The 22,370-nt window shown below is 35.3% G+C and overlaps 1 protein-coding gene across 1 annotated transcript in view; it reads left to right on the plus strand.

Annotated features, from left to right (window-relative positions):
- The first annotated feature begins 5,226 nt into the window (after nt 1-5,226).
- LOC131073836 (uncharacterized) overlaps nt 5,227-22,370 on the plus strand; it is a 54,373-nt gene continuing 37,229 nt past the window's right edge. The window contains exons 1-4 of the mRNA XM_059211904.1: nt 5,227-5,353; nt 5,465-5,771; nt 5,949-6,308; nt 6,403-6,511. Coding sequence (XP_059067887.1) covers nt 5,310-5,353; nt 5,465-5,771; nt 5,949-6,308; nt 6,403-6,511 — 820 coding nt within the window. The 5' untranslated portion in view covers nt 5,227-5,309. The remainder of the gene's footprint in view (nt 5,354-5,464; nt 5,772-5,948; nt 6,309-6,402; nt 6,512-22,370) is intronic.

Genomic DNA, 22,370 nt, shown 5'->3' on the forward strand with positions numbered 1-22,370 from the left:
ACTTAGACACTCAAATGAGTGAGTGTGAGATCAAGTTGACCAAATAATATCCTTGTATAATAAATTGAATGAATTATCTGCATAATCTTTAAAAAAAAAGTAGTAAGAAAAGTTATAAAAAATTGAATGTGGTATACACATTACTTTAAAAAAAAAAAAATTTGATTTGGTGAAAATTGGATAATTTACTAAAACACTATTGTTATTAGTTTTAGATAAAAAGCAGTTGTTATATGAGCAATTATGATGCATATGTTTTACAATTTTTTAAAATAAATAATAATTTATGAACTATTTTCTATAACTTTTTTAAAATATTAAAAAATAAAATTTCAACCAATTTAATTTCATAAAAACAAAAAAAATCAATTATTTTTTAATGCAGCTAATGAATAATGGGGTAACTATTCATTAGATAACATTGTTCAAATTCATCAATCATAAAAAATGCATAACACTACTAAATAGAAATATACTAATCATTCTATGAAGAATTAAAATATTATTTAAATAGTAAAAAAGAAATGGGACAAAAATTATCATTCAACATCATAAATATAATTTACTACTTATCAAAAATATTAAAAAATAATTATTTTTAAATAAATTATTATAACAATATAATTATGATGTTAAATAAAAAAAAGTTGAATTTAGAAGAATGTGTTTAATAGAAAGTTAAAAAAATATTATATATTAGGCACCATCAATTATCTAGCATTTAAAGAAATAAGTTCGTAAATACAAGGCATCACTACTAAAGAAGTACAACCACTTTATAGCTTTGAGAGAAATTATGCTTGGATCAATAATATGCTTGAGGGAATATAAATTCCCCATGTCAAGTAGCTCATGGTAAGTTAATGACAAAGAGAATACACAAAAGTGAATCAATTTAGTCCTTCTTCTTTTGGCTACATTGCAGTAGACTGTTGTTGTACACATGCTCGGAGACACCAATCACTATCAATGTGGATGATCACATTCTTCAGTATGTGATAGAAGGATTGCCCAACAATAAAATTATTTTCAATTTTAGTGAAGCATTTGTTCGACATCTTTGAGAAAAGAAGCTAAAAAGATTTTTTAAGGACACAAAAAGGATAATTCAGCCTACATACTCTTGAAATTCATAACACAAAATTTTGTACCTTATTTTGATACGCGGACATTGTATACAAATCAACATATAACAACAAATTGATTCAATGTAATACCTTTGTTGTGTTTACTGTAAACATATATTGTAAAAGCATTTCAAATAACAAAAACATTTTGCACATTTTAATGGTTCAAATAAGGTTGTGTAAATTCATATTTAATTTCTTTTACATGTCAAGCTCAAATCACTTGTATTGTGACCCATTCATGGGATCCCTAGGGTTAATCTTGCTAACAACTGTCTAGATAGAGAGATGATTAAATGGTCAAAACCAGAGAAGGGGTGGGTGAAAATAAATTTTGACGGAGCTTCAAAAGGTAACCCAGGAATCTCAGGAGTGGGATGTGTGGCTTGTGATGAAGAAGGAAAGGTCTTATGTAAAGGGGCTAGAAGACTTCAAGATGACACGAATAACGAGGTGGAAATCCAAGTGGCTTTACTTGCAGTTGATTTAGCAGTTAATCTTAAGGTGTCAAATTTACATTTAGAAGGTGATTCCCAAATTGTGGTCAAGGTTCTGGTTAAAGAACACACCCCGTGTTGGAAATTAGACAAGTATATAAAGATAATAAGTGAAAAAATTAAGTTGTTTAAGAATGATTGCATCTCACACGTGAAAAGAGAGGGAAACACTCTTGCAGATGAGCTGTCAAATGAAGTGTGTGGCCTCGAGCCATGGGGGGTGAGGTGGCAAAACGACATAAACATAATTGTTGAATGGAGTTAAGACGCACTGCCAAGTTGGTACGACATTAAATTCAAATCCCTTGTCAGAAGCTGGTTTTTTCCTGCGCAAGTGTGTGTTAATGAGCAGTTATTGTGATATGCATTCAATGCCAATTTCGTAATGCCCACATGGATTATGAATAGAACTGGCGAGTTGATGAAACCAGTTTTGAATTTGGTTTTTTCAGAAACCTCTGCTTTTTTTCTGCAAGCTTAGATATGGAAGCTAATTTCACCTTGGATTCTTCCAAACTGGTGTCGACATTTCGTGGTCCTGTTCCGCCAAAGAAACTAGAGAGGATGTTTCTCGCTAAAGACTCGCTGCTTATAAAAGCGGTTCAATTGGTTTTAGGTGAAGAGGTGGTTGTCATTGGTCATCACTACAGATGCAGAGCAGACATCTATTTGTTGCTCTTGGCATGGGGGTTAGAGCTGGGACACACGGTGGATGAGGTGCGAAAGGTGATGCAGAGACTAATCCCAGGGGAATATCTGTTAAACCTAGAGACTTTACTGGAGTGGGTAGTGTCAGGATGGAGATTTGATCTTACAGAAGGTATCCCAGAGGCAAATGAGGAAATGAAGACGCACCACTCGCACATTCAGTTTCTTCGACGACATGAGGAAGTTAAACTGCGGTTTAAGGATGACACGCAGAGAGGGTGGGAAGGGCTTTTAATCTTCGTCCAAATCATGGACATAGAAGATGTGATCAGATAGGAGGGTGACAGGAGAGTGATGAAGACTATGAGCCCTATGAGGAGAATAACAAGGAGACTATCCGCAAAACAAGCTAAATAGGCGAGAGATTATGCAGATGATGGAGGGGATGACGGGGTGGTTTCTCCGAGCCGATGAGGTACAGCGAGCAAGAAGGCAAGAGGAAGAAGGAGGCGACAACATGTCGAAAGTGGAGACTCTTGCTGTAATTGAATGACTGGTGAATCGAGTGCCTTGGCTGTAAGAGGCGTCAAGGAGGAACCATGAATAGCTCACTACAGGCACAGTACCCATAGGTGCCAATTATCTCTATTTTTTTTATCAGCTGATTTCACAGTTGAACTTTAACTTTCAATTTGAAACGCCTATTTTTAACAGGCAATATGTAATAAGTTTTTTCGTACTCTTAAGTCTGGGGAGGGGATGTATGGGTGCTGGTTACTGGTTTTAAATTCCAGTTTTTGGGAGGGTGGTGATGGCAGTCATGTCTTGTTTTGGGAGAATTTTGATAGTTCATTATATTTGAAGTTGTAATACTTTAAGTCTAATTAAATAAATATATATATTTTACCGATAAAAAAAAAAACACTTGTATTGTAAACAATTACTGCTAACAATATCAATATTTATTTTTTATGATTCTTCAACCCTCTAATATATAACTCGAAGTATATCTCACTATTGGTGTAACCATTGCAGCCAAACTTAACAACCATTTTATATGAAGACATTTACCATATTTATTTGACTCGAGCCCAACAATAGATTTATTTTTGATTATAGTGAAGCATTTGTTAAACATCTTCGAGCAAAGAAACGAAAAAGATTTTTAAGTACACGAAAATGATGAATTGATTTACATACTATTGAAATCCACAATATAAAATTTTATACCTTTTTTTTTATAAGTGAACATTGTATACAAACTAGCAAATAACAAATTGATTCGATGTAATACCTCTAGTGTTTATTGTAAACAAATATTTATTTAATTTGGTAGTTACATTTTTATTTTTTTTGAGGATGAAGATCTTACGACCATCTCATGCACTGCTCAAGGGAATCTTGTTTATCCCATTGTTTTTGTTGTGTCTAATTCACATTTGATACCCTTAGACTTGAAGGCATAAAACATTCATAATACCCTATTGAATGTACTACTAGCAATTGCACTTGGGTGTGCAATGGGTATGTCAAAGAGGTGTATGTGAAAGGTTAATTACAAAAAAAATTTAGTCTATTTTTAGCATACATTTGTGTAAATTTTGTTTGTGCAACAAAGATCTGAATGGAAAAGTGATAGCTTTAAATCAACTATGCATCAGTTGACAAGATGAATCAACATGAACCCCAAGGACAACATCAATCACAAATATACAATCAAATATCCCCTCGTAAGAAAGAAGGAGAAAGACAAGGAATCACCCCACAAAGAAGTAACTCTTATGTGGTAAATGCTCAAAGATAGATTCCAAAAGTGAGATATGGGTAAGGTTGTAGAGAGGGAGAGATAAATATTTTAATTAATATTGTATGTAAAAATTATATTAATATTAAATAATGTAATCAAATAAATAATATTTATACTATGAAATATCTAGATCTAACATATTTTATATTATATGTATTCTATTTTATAATATTATATTTAAGATATTTTTAAAAATTATATATTATTATAAATAAATAAATAAATTTTAAAAATTAAATTTGATCTACAAAATGAGTTAAAAAGCAATAGAAAACAATTTAAAAATAAATTAAAATGTAAAAATGTATGTTACATGAAATATTGTATATAATTCAAATGACCAGAAAAGTAAATAGTGGAATCACGACATTATAATTTACCCAAAAATATTGCTAATCAATAAATAACATATAACTTGTATGAATGAATCTAACCTGCATAGTTATCCTATGTTTTATTATACTATTTGGATTTACCCCCACCCAATTTAGTATTTCAATGATTTTAAATTGTCACCATAAACTATGGTTTTCCATGTTTAGATATAATCTTATCAATTCTAATTTGTAATGTAATCTTTCACTCTCCTCTTCTTGGTGATAGATTACTAAGTGTGATCTAAAATGTTTTGATGCAATCTTATCAATTATAATAATGTTCAATTATTATTACACTTGATAATATATCATCAAGAAGAGAAGAGTGAAGGCTTACATTACAAACATAAAATATAAAAGAGGTAAGGGAAGAGAAAGGGGCAAGAGTCCACATAGAAAGATATTAAGGTTGTCAAACTAATGGGTCCAATTCCTTGTTCACAATGTCTGACATGTTAGAAGTACATATAATGAAAATCCTTCTATGTCAATCAATAATGAGATTCATAAAATTGTTCAAATTTTTTACAAGACCTACATAACTTGTACATCTATCTTCATTGAAGAAGAGACATCACAATAATTGAAAAAAACTAAAACAAGAAAATAAATTATCTTTCATTATATTTAATATCAAAATAAATTTGAATTAATTGATATACTATATAATTAATAAAATAACATGGTGATGCATTAAATCGAACACTTCAAAATAAATTTGAATTAATTAATATACTATATAATTAATAAAATCGCCTTCGGCGAATTAGGGCTTGAAGTGCTCGATTTAATGCATCACCAGGTTGCGTGTAACCACAGCAGCATATAGGAATTGGGAGTAATATAACCAGAGATGATGAATGGAATCCGAGTCGTATTCCTCGAGAAGAATTTCAGGTAGGTCTGTTCATATTTACCCTGCTATAGAGAGTCTCTGAACGAGTGTTCAGAAACATAGCTAAAAATACATCTTCTTAATTGACGTTGTACAATGGCTGTATCGCAAAGGTTAGGTAAATGCTTCAAATGTCAACAGTTAGGGCATTGGGCTAAGGACTGCCCCAATAATTCCACGCAAGAACAGGTTCCAAATGTTTTACTTGGCAATGGAAGTTTAGGCAAATGCTTCAAATGTCAACAATTAGGGCACTGGGCTAAGCACTGCCCCAGTAATTCGACGCAAGAACAGATACCAAGTTTTTCACTTGGAAATGACGTTATTCCACCAAAAATGTGTCGTTGTGATAGAGAAAGTCTCATTATCACCTCAAATGCCTTTACAAACCCTGGCCGAAAGTTCTACAGGTGTTATCAGGTATCAGCCCACCTCTGGACAAAACATTGCTGCTCTTTCATGTAAATTTCAGGTGCTTTTGTTTCTTTTTTACTGTAACTGTTGTCCATGCATGATTTAACAGAAAGATGTTTATTCTCATTTTTATAAACAACCTTATTTAAACACACAGATTGCTGATTCAAACTTATTGTGCAGTGTGAATTTTTTGAATGGTGTCCTGACCTCGAAGCCTTTGCTTCACAAAACCCTAACCCTAACTCTCAGTCACGAAACCCTAACCCTAGCCTTAGCTCTTCTTCAGATTATCATAGTCCAAACCCTAGCCAAAGCTCTCCTCCAAATAACCCTAACTCTCCCACACAAAACCCCAACGCTAGCGCTCACGAAGAATTGGGATTGCAGCAACAGTTTGCATCTCCTGGCTGTGATGGGAGGATTAAGTACAGTAATGAGTCGTCTATCCTGTGCGAATGTGAAGCAGGTCCTTGCATGCCTTTAACTACCCAGAATGGGAAAAATAAAGGCCAGCAGTATTTTAAATGCCCCATCAAAAAGGTAGTCGAATTTTCATTTTCTGTTTCTCGTCTTCAAGTTTCAGTTTGCTCTGAACGCCTTAAATTATTTTGTTTTTTCTTGGGGTCATTGTCAGGGAGAAGGATCTTGTGGGTTTTTCAAATGGTGTGATGAATTGGTCTCAGCTACTTCCTCTTCAAATAATTCTGTGAAGTCCGAGCCAGAGGAAACTGTGAGAAGAAATGGTGCTTAGCAAGATATTGTCTAGAAAGTTTTGAGAAGCGCGGAGAAAACTCCCCTTATTTGTCTATAAACAGGAGTTTGACTGGAGTTCAAATCCCTTTCCATGCAGTTAGATTGTCCATAATAATAACACATACATAGCTGAGTAGTTTGGTAAGCAAAACTGGAGTATTTTTCAGTATAAACTTTAAAATCTTAAGATTGTAGACAAGCTTACCTTTTGCTAACAACCCAAGATGTTCAGTTTTGGCCATTATGGTGGACAAATATGTTGTTAAGAAGTTCTGCTAATTATGTAAATCGCTTAACCGAAAACAATTTGCTGATGGGAGAAGAGTTTTAGTTCTGGAAAAAGATGACCTCATTTATTTGGGGATTGATTTTATATTTAATGTCATGGAAAATAAAACTAGATAGTTGTTTATATTTATTGGAAGACTTTTATGCTTCATATTTTATTGTTATTGTAAGACTCTATGCAATCTCATATGAAGTTATGAAGCGATTAAACAATAAACAATTTTAAGACAAAAATTGGAATTATATGCTCTTTCACAGCTTTGTTTAAATTTTACAAGATGCATAATATTTTAACATATATATTGATATTGCACTATAATGATAATTATGGGATTTAAAGATTTTAAAATTTCATAGAATTAATTCAATTTTATGTACTTTAAAGTGTTTATTGTAAGTTCCACCGAAAATGGGCATTGGTTAATGCCTCTTGAATATGTGTTTTATTGTAAAGTTTTTCCATTGCTTGTTCCCATGCTCTCTAGTGTTTCAAAGTAGAAACAAGTTGTTGAAATTTCTAATACTAATTTTCACATAAGCTTGGCAGTATGTGTTTCCCTGTCTTCAATGAAATGGACAAGATCTTAGCCATGAGATGAATTTCTTAACTTCATCTATTTGGTGGAATCAATTGATAAACCTTACATGAGCAACCTTGTGCTATTAACTCTCATTTGCATTGTATGATCTTATTCAAAAAAGCATCACAAAATTCATTTGGGAGTTATCCTCGTCAACTTGAAAAAATGAATTGCAACTTAAACATTAATTCAAATTCTCCAATGTTTTGATCAAACACATTCACAAAGTTCATTTGGTTGTTCTTCTAGATCTACAATAGAATTTTTACTCCCATTTCTTGCAACTTATTTATAAATTGGAGGTGGCCTCCAAATAATAACATAAAAAGAATAACTTTTAAGCTAATCTATCTTAAATGTCTTCCTCCAATCCAAACACAACCAGAGTTAAATTTGGAATAGAGAGTGAATTGGTCTTAGTCCAAGTGGTTCAACTTGAATCTTGCTGTTTGGAAATCCAAAGCTAGAGCTAAAGTGCAATTTCTTGCATGGAAAATAATCCACTATAAATTTGGTATGGATGATGTCTCTCCTTCCTCCCAACCTGCTCCACCAAATGCTTATTTTATCACAAGTTGGAAACTATTATACATGCTTTCTAGTTGTGTAAACATGCTCAACAAATTTGGCAAACAATTCAACCCTTTATTCTTGCTATATTTAATAGAATATAAAGATGGAAATCAAGATGTTATCAAATCTTATCATCATCAATGTATTTTGTTATATATTTGGTTGCTGAGATATAATTCTACAAATTTGAGTTCAAGACACAAATACATAAAGTTCAATCCCGATTGATAGCTATTGCTAAAGACCACAATGAATTTCTACTCACAACTATGAATATCATTGAGGAGCATGTGCTTGATACTCTTGAAGAAAAATGGTATCTATCTTATCACAAATTACAATACGCAATTGTATTGTTTCACTCAAATGTTTTATGCTAAAATGCTCCTTGTAGTAAAGTTTTGTTACAAATATAGTCAAACTTAAATTGCTTCTTTCAAGGTGCTTATTTATCTTGAAAGACATCTCTATTGTACATTCTTTTTTCTATTAATATAGGCATTTTTTCAATAAATACAAAAATCCTTTAAAGAAGCAGAGGTGGCCTAAAGAGAACGGGATTTGGTAATTTGATGGTACATACATGAACTAGAGTTCGAGGATTGAGTTTCATAAATCAAAATAAATAATAGCTATCATTTATGCATTATATGATAATAAAAATATTCTTAAAATTATAATTTGAATGGGTGTTTTTTAACAATTTTATATTTTTTTATTATATTAATTAGATATTTTAAATGTTAAGAGAATAATTTATATTTGTGAGAAATGGATTTATGTGAATTTTTATTCATGAAATATGTATCTATAAATAATTAAATAATTTGACCCAATTTTTCAAAAGTGGATTAATCCTCTTATATATTGAACTTATTGTGGATGGCCCATGGAAGTTTGGCAAAAAAATATGTTAGCAAACTATTATTCTTACATTTTATGTTTTTTATTAGATAAATGTTTTTCATTGGAGCTATGAACCAAAATGGAGTTTGTAAAGACACGAAAACCTTGGTCCATGAGGGTCATCTTGTTTTATCACAAAGAAGAATTAGACTCAACCAAAGAATATATTATCACAAGTATTGGTTTTCTCTTGTAATGAAAGGGGGACCCACTCATTTCTTTAAGTGCAATGCAATTTTTTTTTAACTTTTTTCCAAGAGGAATTAGGAAAACTAAAGTACTAGTATTTGGTTTTCTCTTGTCCTTAAGGAAGAACTTTGAGTTTTTCTTGCGAAGTTTACAATTGAAAGGTCTTGTAGACACCTAAAATTGTCTTGTCTTTATTTATTTAATTATTTTAAGCTATTAATTAAATAAATCTTTTTTTTTTTAATTAATTCATTTATCCTCTTCTAGCCTTATTTCTCATTTAAATAAATACTTTTATTTATTTAAATTGTCATTTTTCTAAATTAAATAAATATTTTATTTATTTAATTGATCCCACTTCTTCTATTAATTAAATGAATCTTTATTTATTTTAATTAATTCATTATCCTTTTCTACCCATGACACATGTCATTCATCTCTTAATTCCTACACTACCTACCCTCTCATTAATTTTTTAATTTTTTTTACCTCTTCTCTAATCTTAGCCGACCATTTATCTTTTATACCTCTCAATTTTATCTCTCCATTTCTTATAGTGTCTTCTATATAAGGAGATGCTTCCTTCATTATCAACCCTAATCAATCTATTCTAATCATTCTACCTGACTATGCTTTCGAACTTTCATATGCGATCAAGCTTACTTACAACCACATTTCCGTTCATTGTTGAGCTCTTGTGCACACATAAAATCTGAGAGCAAATATATCAAGCAAAATCAATAGAGATAGGAAGAATAGAGATCCAAACCCTATTGGACATGTGATGGTATAATCTTTGGGATTTTATTTGATTTGCATTGTCTTAGGTAATCTTCATATGTTATGGTGGATTTTTGTTGTTGTTAGGCTAGGGTTTTGTGGTTGAATTCATTTAGTCTTTCAATATTGTTGTTTTCATTTTCACCATAAACATTTTGGCACGCCCAGTGGGACATGGTTTTTTGTTAGATCTGTGTTTTTTGCAAGTTTTTCTAGCCCTATATTGTTGTTTTGTAAAACAATTTGGAGAATAACCTTGTGCAACTAGAATTTTGGACACAAAATCAAGATCTTGGAGAGATTTGATCCGATCTCACAAACGGCTATGACTGTTTGCATCAAATTTTGTTTGCAGGTTTGGGGACAGTATCAAGAACTTGCAATCCAAAATTCAGATTTTTTGGGGCATATTTGAATTTTCTATGAATTTTTTTTATTTTTCATAAAAAATTAATTTTGAGAGCAAATGAACGACTTTTTTGGATTTTCTTACATTTTTTGAAATTTCTCAGAATTATACACAGAATCTGTTCTTTGTGATTTTAATTTTGATACAAAATATTTCATAAAAAAATCGGATCTTTAAAAATTAGGATTTTTCATTATTTTGATTAGATCTCATAAACGGCTTTGCATTTTGACATCAAATTTTTTTTTCAGGTCAAGAACATTATCAAAGGTGCTCAGTAAAAAAATTAGATTTTTTGGATCATATTTGAATTTTCTATGAATTTGTTATGCATTTTCATAAAAAAATAATTTTGAGAGAAAATTAGCGAATTTTTTGGATTTTGTTACTTTTTTGGAAATCTCTCAGAATTATACATAGGATCTATTCTTTGTGATTTTAATTTTGATGCAAAATATTTCCTCAAAAATTGGATCTTTAAAAATTAGGGGTTTGCATTATTTTGCTCATATCTCACAAACTTCTTGGATTTTTTGCAGAATTTTTTTTATGCAAGTTGGGAATGGTATCACGAGTTTCCAGTAAAAAATTTAGATTTTTTGGATCAATTTTACATTTTCTATAATTTTTGGAGCAAATTAGATTTTTTTTTGGATTTTCTTACATTTCTGAAAATGTCTTGAAATTTAATAGGTTCTCTGTTTTTTAATGATGCAAAAAAACTCATGGAAAATCAGATATTTGAATTTGTCCAAAATGCATTGTTAAAGGCCCCCTATTTCACAGAGTCTTTTGGATCTAAAATTTACCTAACTTGTGTGCTTGCAGGAGGGGTATTATTGAAAAACTACTAACAAAACTTTGTTGCATAATTTTGGCAAGGGTTTTTTTTTTTAATCTTTATTGTGTGCCTTGTTTTCATAAGACTAGCAAACACTTCAATTGGTGCACTAAAATTGAATCAGTGTCTTTTGTGTCTTGAGCAATATGCTTTTTTTGTTTAATCTCTAGAGGGTCTGTCTCCCCGTGTGGTCATTAGGACTACCAGTGAGGAGAGAACGACCCAAGTGGTAGCAAAGAAAACCCACCTTTTTCAAACCACTATAAATAATTGTATCCATGGTGAAAGCCATGGGTAACGTGTGCTAATTATTTCATATCGATGTTATGTCTCCCCATAAACTCGTTTGATTAAATTTATTTGATCAGTTGTAGGGCGTAACCCCTAGCGGTTGGGAGTCTTCTGTATTTATAGAGCTGAAAGTGTCACATGTATGGCCACACGAGCGGATGCCCTTACTAGTACCTTTTTGTTTTAGAAGGTCAAAATCCTTCTAGTTGTTGGGGCAGGAGGTCGGACCTCTAGAGTGACCCACACACATACGATTCTTAGTAGAGATACAAAGTTCGCCACGAGGAGTTTTCATGGGGACTGATGCTTGGTTGCCTCGGAGAAGTGAGTGTCGAGGGTGGAGCCAGTGGGGTCAAGCATCTAAGTATTCGCTCTGAATAGCGTAGCCTCGGGGGAAACCCCATGTGGGATCAACAACTATTGTCCTGGCCAACCATAGGAATTGTGCTTCTCTTCTTTTAAACATTCAAACATTCAAGATCAAACATCAAAACATTGTGTCTTTTGTGTCTTCAAGTGTATGCAAAATATTTTTACATCAAACAACACACTTTCTTTCAAGTCATTTTGAGTCTAAACACTTGCAAACATTGAGTCCTCATCAACATTGTGTCATCTTGCCACAAAAAACAATCATTTTTTTTATTTGGTTACAACAAACAACTTCACAAATTGGAAAAATTTACAGTCCAACAAACAAGAGCAATCAGTTTCAGAATTCTTGAGCTTCCTAAGTTATTTCTCTAGATTTTCATCTATCATTCAACCTACCTTTGGGTCTCACAAAGTTCATCATTACTTTGCACCTTGCATTACATTCACATTTGTCTAAACTTGAGTCAAAAGGTTACTTGCTTGTCCTTATCTTGCTTTGTCAACACAATACATACAACAACATTTTACTAAGTGGTCCCTCATCAAGGTCTATCACCTTTGGGTCTCATTTGGTCTAACTTAGAGTCAAGGTCAACTTACCTCATCAAGAGAAACTATCATCTCTTTGGAAGCCACACCTACTCTACTACATACATACTTGGTCTTACACTTTGGACATTGCAAGTAAATCTCAGATTCATTTACATTCCATCTAACTGTTGGTCTTCCATACTTTTTCCATTTTCATCTAGTCTCGTACATCTTGGTCAAGACCTAGTTCATGGTTGAAACTCGTTCCCAAAAATCTAAGAGAGAAGCTAAAGAGGCTCAAGAGTCCGCAAACATGAGTGCCTATGAGTATGACAATGATGTCTTTTTCAATTCTGATCATACCACATTCCCTGACATGGATGCCTATAGAAACATTCCAAATGTTGAGAATATGGACACTACAAATAACAATGATACAAATAGTGACAATATGAAGAAATTTTCCATACATTTAGCAGAAGTGGAAGACTCCATTATGGATCCCCATTTTAATCGATTGGTTGAGGAAATAATGAGGAGAGATAGACAATATTTCTTACAAGTGATGGCACAAAGTGGAGCCAAGATCTCTCATAATTTTGACATGCCTCAAATAATGGAAAATCAACCTTTGCAACAACCTCACCTCAACATGGATCAAAGGAGGCATAATAGTGGAGGCAATAGAGGACCACATCTTGTGCCTGAGTCACCATCATCTTTGTTTCAAAAACCTGAGGTCCCACATACACATGGTCAAGCATATGATACTCACCTTCACAGACCATTATGGAAGCCTTATGTAAAAAAATATACTCAATCACTTACCAATGCTAAGGACCAACTACCAAAGCAATTGGATATCCAAAGGCATGCTCAAAATTTGGACACAAAGAAACCGTGTGTCAAATTTGGGGGAAACACACTAGAACAAACTCATGGCATGCCTGTAGAGTATGGTATACATGGACCAAAGAGATATTCCATTCCTCATCATGACTTTATACCAAGTGGTCCTTATACACAACATCATTATAGACCTCCTCCATATGAACATGTGTATGATCAATATCATCCATATATGCAACATGCTCCTCCTCCACCCGGTGGTTTAGACATGGGGTATGGTCCAAGAAGTCGGTCTCCACCTAAGAACAACTTGGAGTAGCAAATTAAGGATTTACAAAAGAAGATGGAGGACATAAATACACCGAAGCCAGCTTACATAATGAGAGACATATGTCCCTATCCATTTGACAAAAACATTCCAATGCCTCCATTTCCTATACACTTTGTGACACTTAAGTTTGATAAGTACAGAGGAAAAGGAGATCTTAAGGCACATATAAGACAATTTTTCACAGCTTGCATTGAGATAGCAACAGAAGAGACATATTTGATGAGAATATTACCACAGAGCTTAGGTGATCAAGCTATGGAATGGTTCTCCCAACTTCCACTTGGAATTAAGTCATGGGGTGACTTAGCAGAGGCTTTTATCCAACATTTCTCATATAACATAGAAACAGACATATCAATCACTACTTTGTGCAACACCAAGCAAAAGGATGGAGAGTCTTTTTCATCATTTTTACAAAGATGGAGGAATCTAGCCAACAGATGCTCTTGTGAAATTCCACAAAAACAAATGGTAGAGATGTTCACCCAGAATGTTAACAAAGACATTGGTTATGACCTAAGAAAAGCTTGTTTGTCCACCTTCAAGGACGTCATTGAAAAAGGCTTAGCAACAGAGAAGGTCCTAATTGAGCAAGACATCGTCAAAATATTCAAAGAAAACAAAGAGGACTTTAAAGGAAATGACAAGCCAAGATTTTGGAATAAAAACAAGAACACGGTCAATGATGGTGTTGTTGATGTCAATACAGTACGACCCAAAATCATTTTTCTAGATCAAGCTTTACAAACAATCAAGTGAATACTCAAACAACTTCCAAATCACGAAGGAAATACACTCCATTGGGAGAACCACTCGAGTCAGCTTTCAAGAAGCTAGTGGCAAACAAAATAATAACAATTCTAGATTTGCCTCCAAATGAGCCAAAGGTCAAACCAAATTGGTGGAATGATGATGAATACTGTGAATACCAGAAAAGCAAGGGTCATAAAATAGGAAATTGTCATCAGCTGAAGAACATCACACAAGATCTTATTGATAGAGGTGACATTGAGATTGAGGGACACTCATCCAATCAAGAACATGAAATGTTTAAGGAACCATTCCCAAAACATGACAAGGGAAAAGCTAAAGACATAGATGACCAGACCAACTATACGAGAGCATCCTATAACTATGATTCAACTGTCAATCACATTTCGATGGATAATTATGTCTCTACCATTATCATAAAGGACAAAACGCCTGAAAAATTCTACCCAAAGACCTAAAATTGTCCTAAAAGGAATTGGATCTTCTTCTGAAATTACCTCTAAATGTAATGTTACAACTCGTCGAGGTAAATTTACTTTGCAAGGCGCTCCGACTAAAACCGATGTTTCCTCATCAGCCAAACCTGAGTATGATCTGGTAGAACAGTTAGGGAGGATGCCCACCCTTATCTCCATCCTAGAGCTTTTACACATATCCCCCGCACATAAAGCCATTCTTGACAAAAATTTGAGAGACACTTTCATACCCATTGATCTAAACATGGACCAGTTTCAAGCCATGGTGGGATACCTTTCCGTTCCACATTCTCTCACATTCACTGAAGCTGACAATGCCTCCATAAGCCAACCACATAATGCACCTTTACACATTGAAGCCTTCCTACACAAACACCGAATAAAACGAGTCATGATAGATGGAGGAGCAAGTCTAAACATTTGTACATTGAGCACTATTAAACAATTGGGATATTCTGAAAAGGCTATAAATTCTACACATGCAATCACCATTAAGGTATATGATGACAAAGAATGCTCATCCAAGGGCACAATTACTTTACCTCTCAGAGTTGGGCCAGTTATGAAGGATGTGGTTTGTCAAGTCCTTGATTTAGATCTCACATACAATATACTCTTGGGATGTCCATGGATTCATGAAATGAGAGTTGTTCCTTCAACATATCATCAATGTATCAAGTTTCCACATAATAGAGTTGAAGTGACCGTCAAAGATGATCCAAAGCCATTCATATATTGCAACAATATGCGACCTAGATCAGAAATAACAATCCTAGTCAATCGACAATCTATTCCTTCATCAGCATATGTGGATCCAGAATCCTTGAAAGCTTCTACATCAAAGCACACAAAGATCAAAGAAAAGTTCAAGGTTAAAGACATGGGATGTGGTGAGTATATCTTTCATGTTGATCAACTCCCACTATCTTCTAAGACATTTAGTCGATAGGAATGACCTACAAACAATTTGCAATGCCAAGGAATTGGGTATGAATCACCTAGTGTTGTGGCTACTAAGTCCGAATGCAAATCTCCTCTGGTGGTGCAAGCAAATCTTGATATCAATAGTCCTAAGAGTGGTTCCAACAAAGAATCTATTGAGTGTATCGCCAGCCCTCTTGAGAACTCACATAGTCTTACCATTTCATCCACTCATTCTATTTTCACTCCACTTCTAGACTTGGATCAACAAGAATCACAAAAGCCCTTACTAATTGGGGATCAAAAATCAAGCTTTGAAAACAAAAATCTAAAAGTCAAAAATAAAGAGAAGTCCAAATCAAAATCAAAAGCTATTGGACTCTGCAAAAATCAAAGTCAAGGAAAAAAATCCTATGAAAGAAAAAGAACAAGAGTTGATCTCCCCTAATATCAAAATAATTGGGGGCAAAAGTTTTACAATTTTAAGTCAAAAATCATACTTGTTGATCCTAAGTCTCCATCATGCTATCCTACTTTCACTTTTTTCGCAATAATAAGCCTTCATAACTCATCCACTTGTTACACACATCCATTCCCTTTTGGAGATACATCATGGACCTTTAATGGAGCTTCCTCGCTGGACTTTGTTGTCAAGGATGCCCAAACTTCTTTAGGTGACACACATACGGTCCTGTGTAGTCCACACGCTAGTAATTCTATCTTAATTCTTTTATCAAGGAAGACAATCAAAGGAGAAACACATCATTTAGTCCAACAATGAATGAGTCGCAATTATAATCACAAGGTAAAGCCTCACACATTTGAGGTAGGTGACTTAGTTCTAAAAAAAAATCCTAAAAATCAGCAAGACATAGAGAAGAAGGGCAAGTTCGAACCAAATTGGCTGGGTCCTTACATCATCACACAACAGTCTATGGATCTGGTGCATATCATCTTTCAACTTCAGATGGCGAACCTTTGGAATATCCGATCAACAACATGCACCTCCGCAGGTTTTACACATAGCTCTTCAGAATATCCTAATTCAAAAATACAAAAAAAAAATCAAAAAATTCAAAATTACCAAAAAAATAAAAAATAAAAAAAATACAAAAAAATCATAAAAATAAAAAAATTGTTACTTGGTGAAAACTTGGCAAACAGGCACCTTGTGACACAAAAAAATTGAAAAAATAAAATTGGAAAACAAAAAAACATTTCATCCAACGGTGAAAATCACTTCAGTGGCACCCTGGGCAAGTACCATGGTGAGAACCAGGTTACTGACACCATGTGTAGAGACATTGCTCCTCCCTCCTTCAGGATTCAATCTCATCCTTTCACTTTGCACACACTCACAACCTATCCATCCATAATAAACTTACCAATTCCCATCATGGCTTGTTATTGATCTACCCAAGATTGGTTAGCCATTCATAATAATCCCTCATTTTTACCCCTTTCCATCCATAATAAATCAACTCCTATTTGTGGCTAAGGCAAATCCTATGTCTAGTGATGGGTGTGGAACTGAGAACATCACACGTTCTGAGGAGTACAATTTCTTCCAGTTTTCTACAATCTATCTACGCACAATCCACAATAAAGCAACATTTGCATCGCTAATCTGCAATAAAGTTCCATTTTCTCCGCGGTAAAGTATCAATTTCAGATGAGATACAATAACAATGGGCTTCAACAAATCAAATCTTTCAACAAACTCAGACAACATTATGGTTCAGTGTTATCTATCCTTTTGTGAAAGTAAACATTGTGACCACAATCAAATAGACTTATACGAGTGACAAGAGACACTAAACTTGAGGACTACAGTGGATGTTGGTGTCGAGTCTCAATTTTCTTTTGCTTTCATCTTTTGGTGACATGTCTTTTAACTTTTTCGAGATGTCTCGGACTAGAGATTCTATCTCCAGGATGTCTCAGACTAGAAAGGCGAGGATGGGGTATCGTCACCTATTTTTCTTTTGTTGTCTGTGGATTGTCTCTTAGTAATGCTATGACTTGTCCAAGGATATGAGGACACTATGAGTCTAGTATGAATTGGGGCATTCTTTGTTTGCGACTGTCTGATCTCCATGCAAACGAGTACAATGACTTTCTGAGTCGAACATATATCTGGATTGTCATAACCTATTTGCCATAATAAAGCTCAATGATGATAACGCACAAGAAGTTCTTTCATTTTCATATCTTCTATCTTCCATCCCCCTTTCTTGATTGACCTCCATAGTCCTTCTTGAGTACGTGTAGCCTCCTATCACATGACTGAGTATAATGACACGCCAAAAATATTTGCATTTCATGTAGTTTGTACCTGCATCATCACATGTTAGCACATTTTACATCCTTAAATGTATCTCATTCTATACATTATCATATTCATCTGCATTTCATACATTCACATTTGCATTTGCATAACATTTAAAACATAAAAGAACAAAAATATTGCATTTCATCATGTACATATTTGCATCCATATCATAAGCATCACATAGAAACATACACCACATAGGTACACATGCATATAGTTGCCACAAGGATGAATCATCTCATATATATATATATATATATATATATATATATATATATATATATATATATATATATATATATATATATATATATATATATATATATATATATATATATATATATATATATATATATATATATCTCAAAATCATAAGTGTCATGATACAATGATGTCAACATACATATGGCTACAATCACCCGAAGGTGTCATCATACAAAATGGTACAAAACTAATACATAAGGAGCCCTCTAAGGCTATGATGAACTCCCTCCCTCAGAGCTAGCTGGCCTCGACGGAGTCTGAGCCCTGGAAGGACCACCCTAGGATCATCTCTCTTTCCCCTGCTATCTGGTGGTGGTGGAGGACCCATGACCCCACCACTAGATGCTTGTCTCATGTCTCTCCCTCCAGTGGTCATCGTAGTCCGCGATGGTCTCTGGAAGCTCCTAGCCCACTGATCTGGTGGCACCGCTCCATAGTACAGGTCTCGCCAGTAAACTATCCCCTCCCCTGCCCATAAAACATAGGCGTATCTAGCCCCTGTGTCCTCTACTACCTTCCTCCCTTCCCTCAGTGCTGTCTCAGCCTCTGTATAGCGCTGAATAGCCTGATCCCTCTCCCGCTCAGTGTCCCTCAGTTGTCTCCTGAGTCTAGCTGTCTCCCTCTCCAGATTCTGGATCTCATATGCTTGTCCCTGGCAGATCTCCCTCAAGGATATTAGCTCATCCTCCTCCTCTCCCCCATCACCCTGTCCCTGTGGCTTCTCCAGTGGCTACTCGTGTCCCTGTCCCTGCTCCTGTCCTTCTACCTATCTAGGAGCCTCTACCAGTCTGGGAACCTATGCTGCTGACACCTACAACGACAATCCACCTCTACCCCTTACTACATGAGCTTGTCTCTCCTCTCTGTCCTCTCTCCTCAGAGCCACTCTCCTCTCTGCCACTGCGTCCCATCTTCGTCATCGGCCCCTGCCTCTGCCATCTTCACTATCATCTCCATCACCTCCACCATCTCCATCTATCGGCTCCCCTGGATCCGTCAGCCGTGGAAATGGATGCTCTACCCAATATGCACTATACTCTGCATCCATGCTTGCATCCTCTATATCTGCCCTCATATCCCAAGGCAAGGGAACCATCTCTACCATTTGTGTGACAGCTTGATCATAAGAAAGCAATGGCCCCAAATGCACCTGATCCCTCACTGTCCGTGCATACATCCCTGACCCCTGTGGCATCCGTTGTATCCTGTCGAACTGCCTGCCCACCCTATCTACCAACTGCCACTCAATAACATATGGTGTCCTCCCTATTAGTTACTTGCTCCTGAACACATACGACAACTCCACTACATCATCCTCCCACTCCTCATAGTCTAAGTAAGGCCTCCATACCACATTGTCTATCTCATCAATAACTCTGTGCCAATACTCCAGTCTCCCAATCCGTGGCTGTGATGTAATCATATCATACAAGTGTACATAGTTGCGCCCATGTCCCTTGCCTCTAAAGTGTATTAGACATGTAACCAGTAGATGCTCATATGCCCATACCCGCAACAAGGTCACTCTACATCCCAATCCTGTTGATCTGTGATATACAAACTGATGCAGCTCATAATACAAGTGTGCCAGCAAACACGATCACCATGCAAACCTGGTGTGCCCAGTCACCAATGTCTCCAGTGTCCTCCCCCATCCATTGCCAACCCTCGTGTCACCCTGTTCGGACAGAGGAACCCACTGATAACTCCTGCCAGCACTATCGATAGTGCCAATCATGTTTGTGTCATGGTGTCCCAAGCCACATGCCCTGCTCTCATCTCCAGTCTTGGATCCTGAAACACTCGTCTTAGTGCATCCATGTCTCCATCTTGATTGTAAGGAACTAACTCTCCATCGATTGGTACCCTCGGTATCCTATATACATCCTCTAAGATGGCTGTCATCTCACCCATCGACAAATGAAACGTGCAAGTCTCTGAGTGCCATCTCTCAGCTAGTGCAGTTAGCAATCCCATGTTCACCCGAAACTCAGGCACATATAGAATATGTCGCAGTCCCATAGCCTGAACTGCTGCTCTATCCTCGAGTGTCAGCTTTGGTCGTAAACTTTGAGTCGAAGGGAATCTCTCTCGTGACTCCAACATCGGTAGGTCCTCCTGCAGTCAAGCAAATCAACTGTGTCAATTCTATTGGCATTCCCTGTTCATTACAAAGTGCTACTCTTTTTAGTACTCCCTGTTCATCACAAAGTACTGCTTTCTATCCTAGTGGCATTCCTTGTTCATCACAAAGTGCTACTCTTTTTAGTACTCCTTGTTCATCACAAAGTACTATTTTTTTTTCCTAGTAGCATTCTCTGTTCATAACAAAGTGTTGCTTTGATCCTATCTTTTAGGACACTTACTTGAGTGTATCTTCTTGAGTAGCTTATCCAATTGACAACGTATGTTCTATCACAAAATTGTCAATTTCAGCCTAATCCAGTTGGCAACGTATGTTCTATCACAGAATTGTCAATCTTTTTGGTACTCCTTGTTCATCACAAAGTGCCTTGATCTATCCTATCTTAGGGCCTCTTCTTGAGTGTATCCTCTTGAGTAGTTTCCTGATTGGAAATGTATGTTCTATCACAGAATTGTCAATCCTAGCCCTATCTGTTATTCTAGTCTTTCCCAGAGGACCCACTTGAGTGTATCCTCTCAGCAGCTTATCCAATCGACAACGTATGTTTATCACAGAACTGCCAATTTGTCCTGGAAGACGCAAACACACTTGCATCCTTCCCAAATGTGCTTGTCCTGCACAGACGCGCCTGAATCACATAGACGTGCCTCTGTTCGGCACAGATGTGCCTGTCCTGCATAAACGTGTCTGCAAGACACATACACGCTCACATTAAACACAAACACTATTGCAATCATAGAGGCGCTTGACACAAACACAGACGCACTTATCTTACCCAGACGCGCCTAGCACCAACGCAGATGCGCCTTAGCATTTTTTTCTCCCCCACTTGACATTTCCTAAAGCACATTTATTACACTACCTAGCATGCATTTATGACAACAATTAATGCGGCAAAGTATAAGGAGTTTTTGTGGTACTCACCGGCTCTCCTGCATCTGCTGGCCTCTGATATCGGTCGCGATCAAATCTATGCACCAATGCCATCATCGTTGACTTCTCTCTGCTCTCTCTGCACTCTGATCTCTTAGGTGTGTGGATGACAATGAGGATGTTTTTCCCTCATAGTCTATCTTATAGACTACCCTAGCCCTAGTCTCCCAAGTCAGTCTTCTTTATCCCATGACTTTGTCACTCTATCATATCCAGTCAGTCCATTCTAGCCTTTCTTTCTTATCGAGAAATTGTCTGTGATATTTTCAGACATTTTCATCTAATCTCTCGAGGGGACATATCATTCCCATCTTGGGGCAACTTTGTATCAATTTGTCTTGTCTTTTTTGAAACAACGCGACAAGCTGCATTGTCTCAAAGAGGGGCAAAATCTAAACACCTAAAATTGTCTTGTTTATTTATTTAATTAATTCATTTATCCTCTTCTAGCCTTATTTCTCTTTTAAATAAATACTTTTATTTATTTAAATTGTCTTTTTCCTAAATTAAATAAATATCTTATTTATTTAATTGATCCCACTTCTTCTATTAATTAAACAAATCTTTATTTATTTTAATTAATTCATTATCCTTTTCTACCCATGACACATGTCATTCATCTCTTAATTCCTATACTACCTACCCTCTCATTAATTTATTATTTTTTTTACCTACCCTCTAATCTTAGCCAACCATTTATCTTTTATACCTCTCAATCTTATCCCTCCATTTCTTATAGTGTCTTCTATATAAGGAGATGCTTCCTTCATTATCAACCCTAATCAATCTATTCTAATCATTCTACCTGACTACGCTTTCGAACTTTCATATACGATCAATCTTACTTACAACCACATTTTCGTTCTTTGTTGAGCTCTTGTGCACACATAAAATCTGAGAGCAAATATATCAAGCAAGATCAATGGAGATAGGAAGAATGGAGATCCAAACCCTATTGGATATGTGATGGTATAATATTTGTGATTTTATTTGATTTGCATTGTCTTAGGTAATCTTCATATGTTATGGTGGATCTTTGTTATTGTTAGGCTAGGGTTTTGT

This window comes from Cryptomeria japonica, chromosome 9, assembly GCF_030272615.1.
Source record: "Cryptomeria japonica chromosome 9, Sugi_1.0, whole genome shotgun sequence".
Lineage (NCBI taxonomy): Eukaryota > Viridiplantae > Streptophyta > Pinopsida > Cupressales > Cupressaceae > Cryptomeria > Cryptomeria japonica.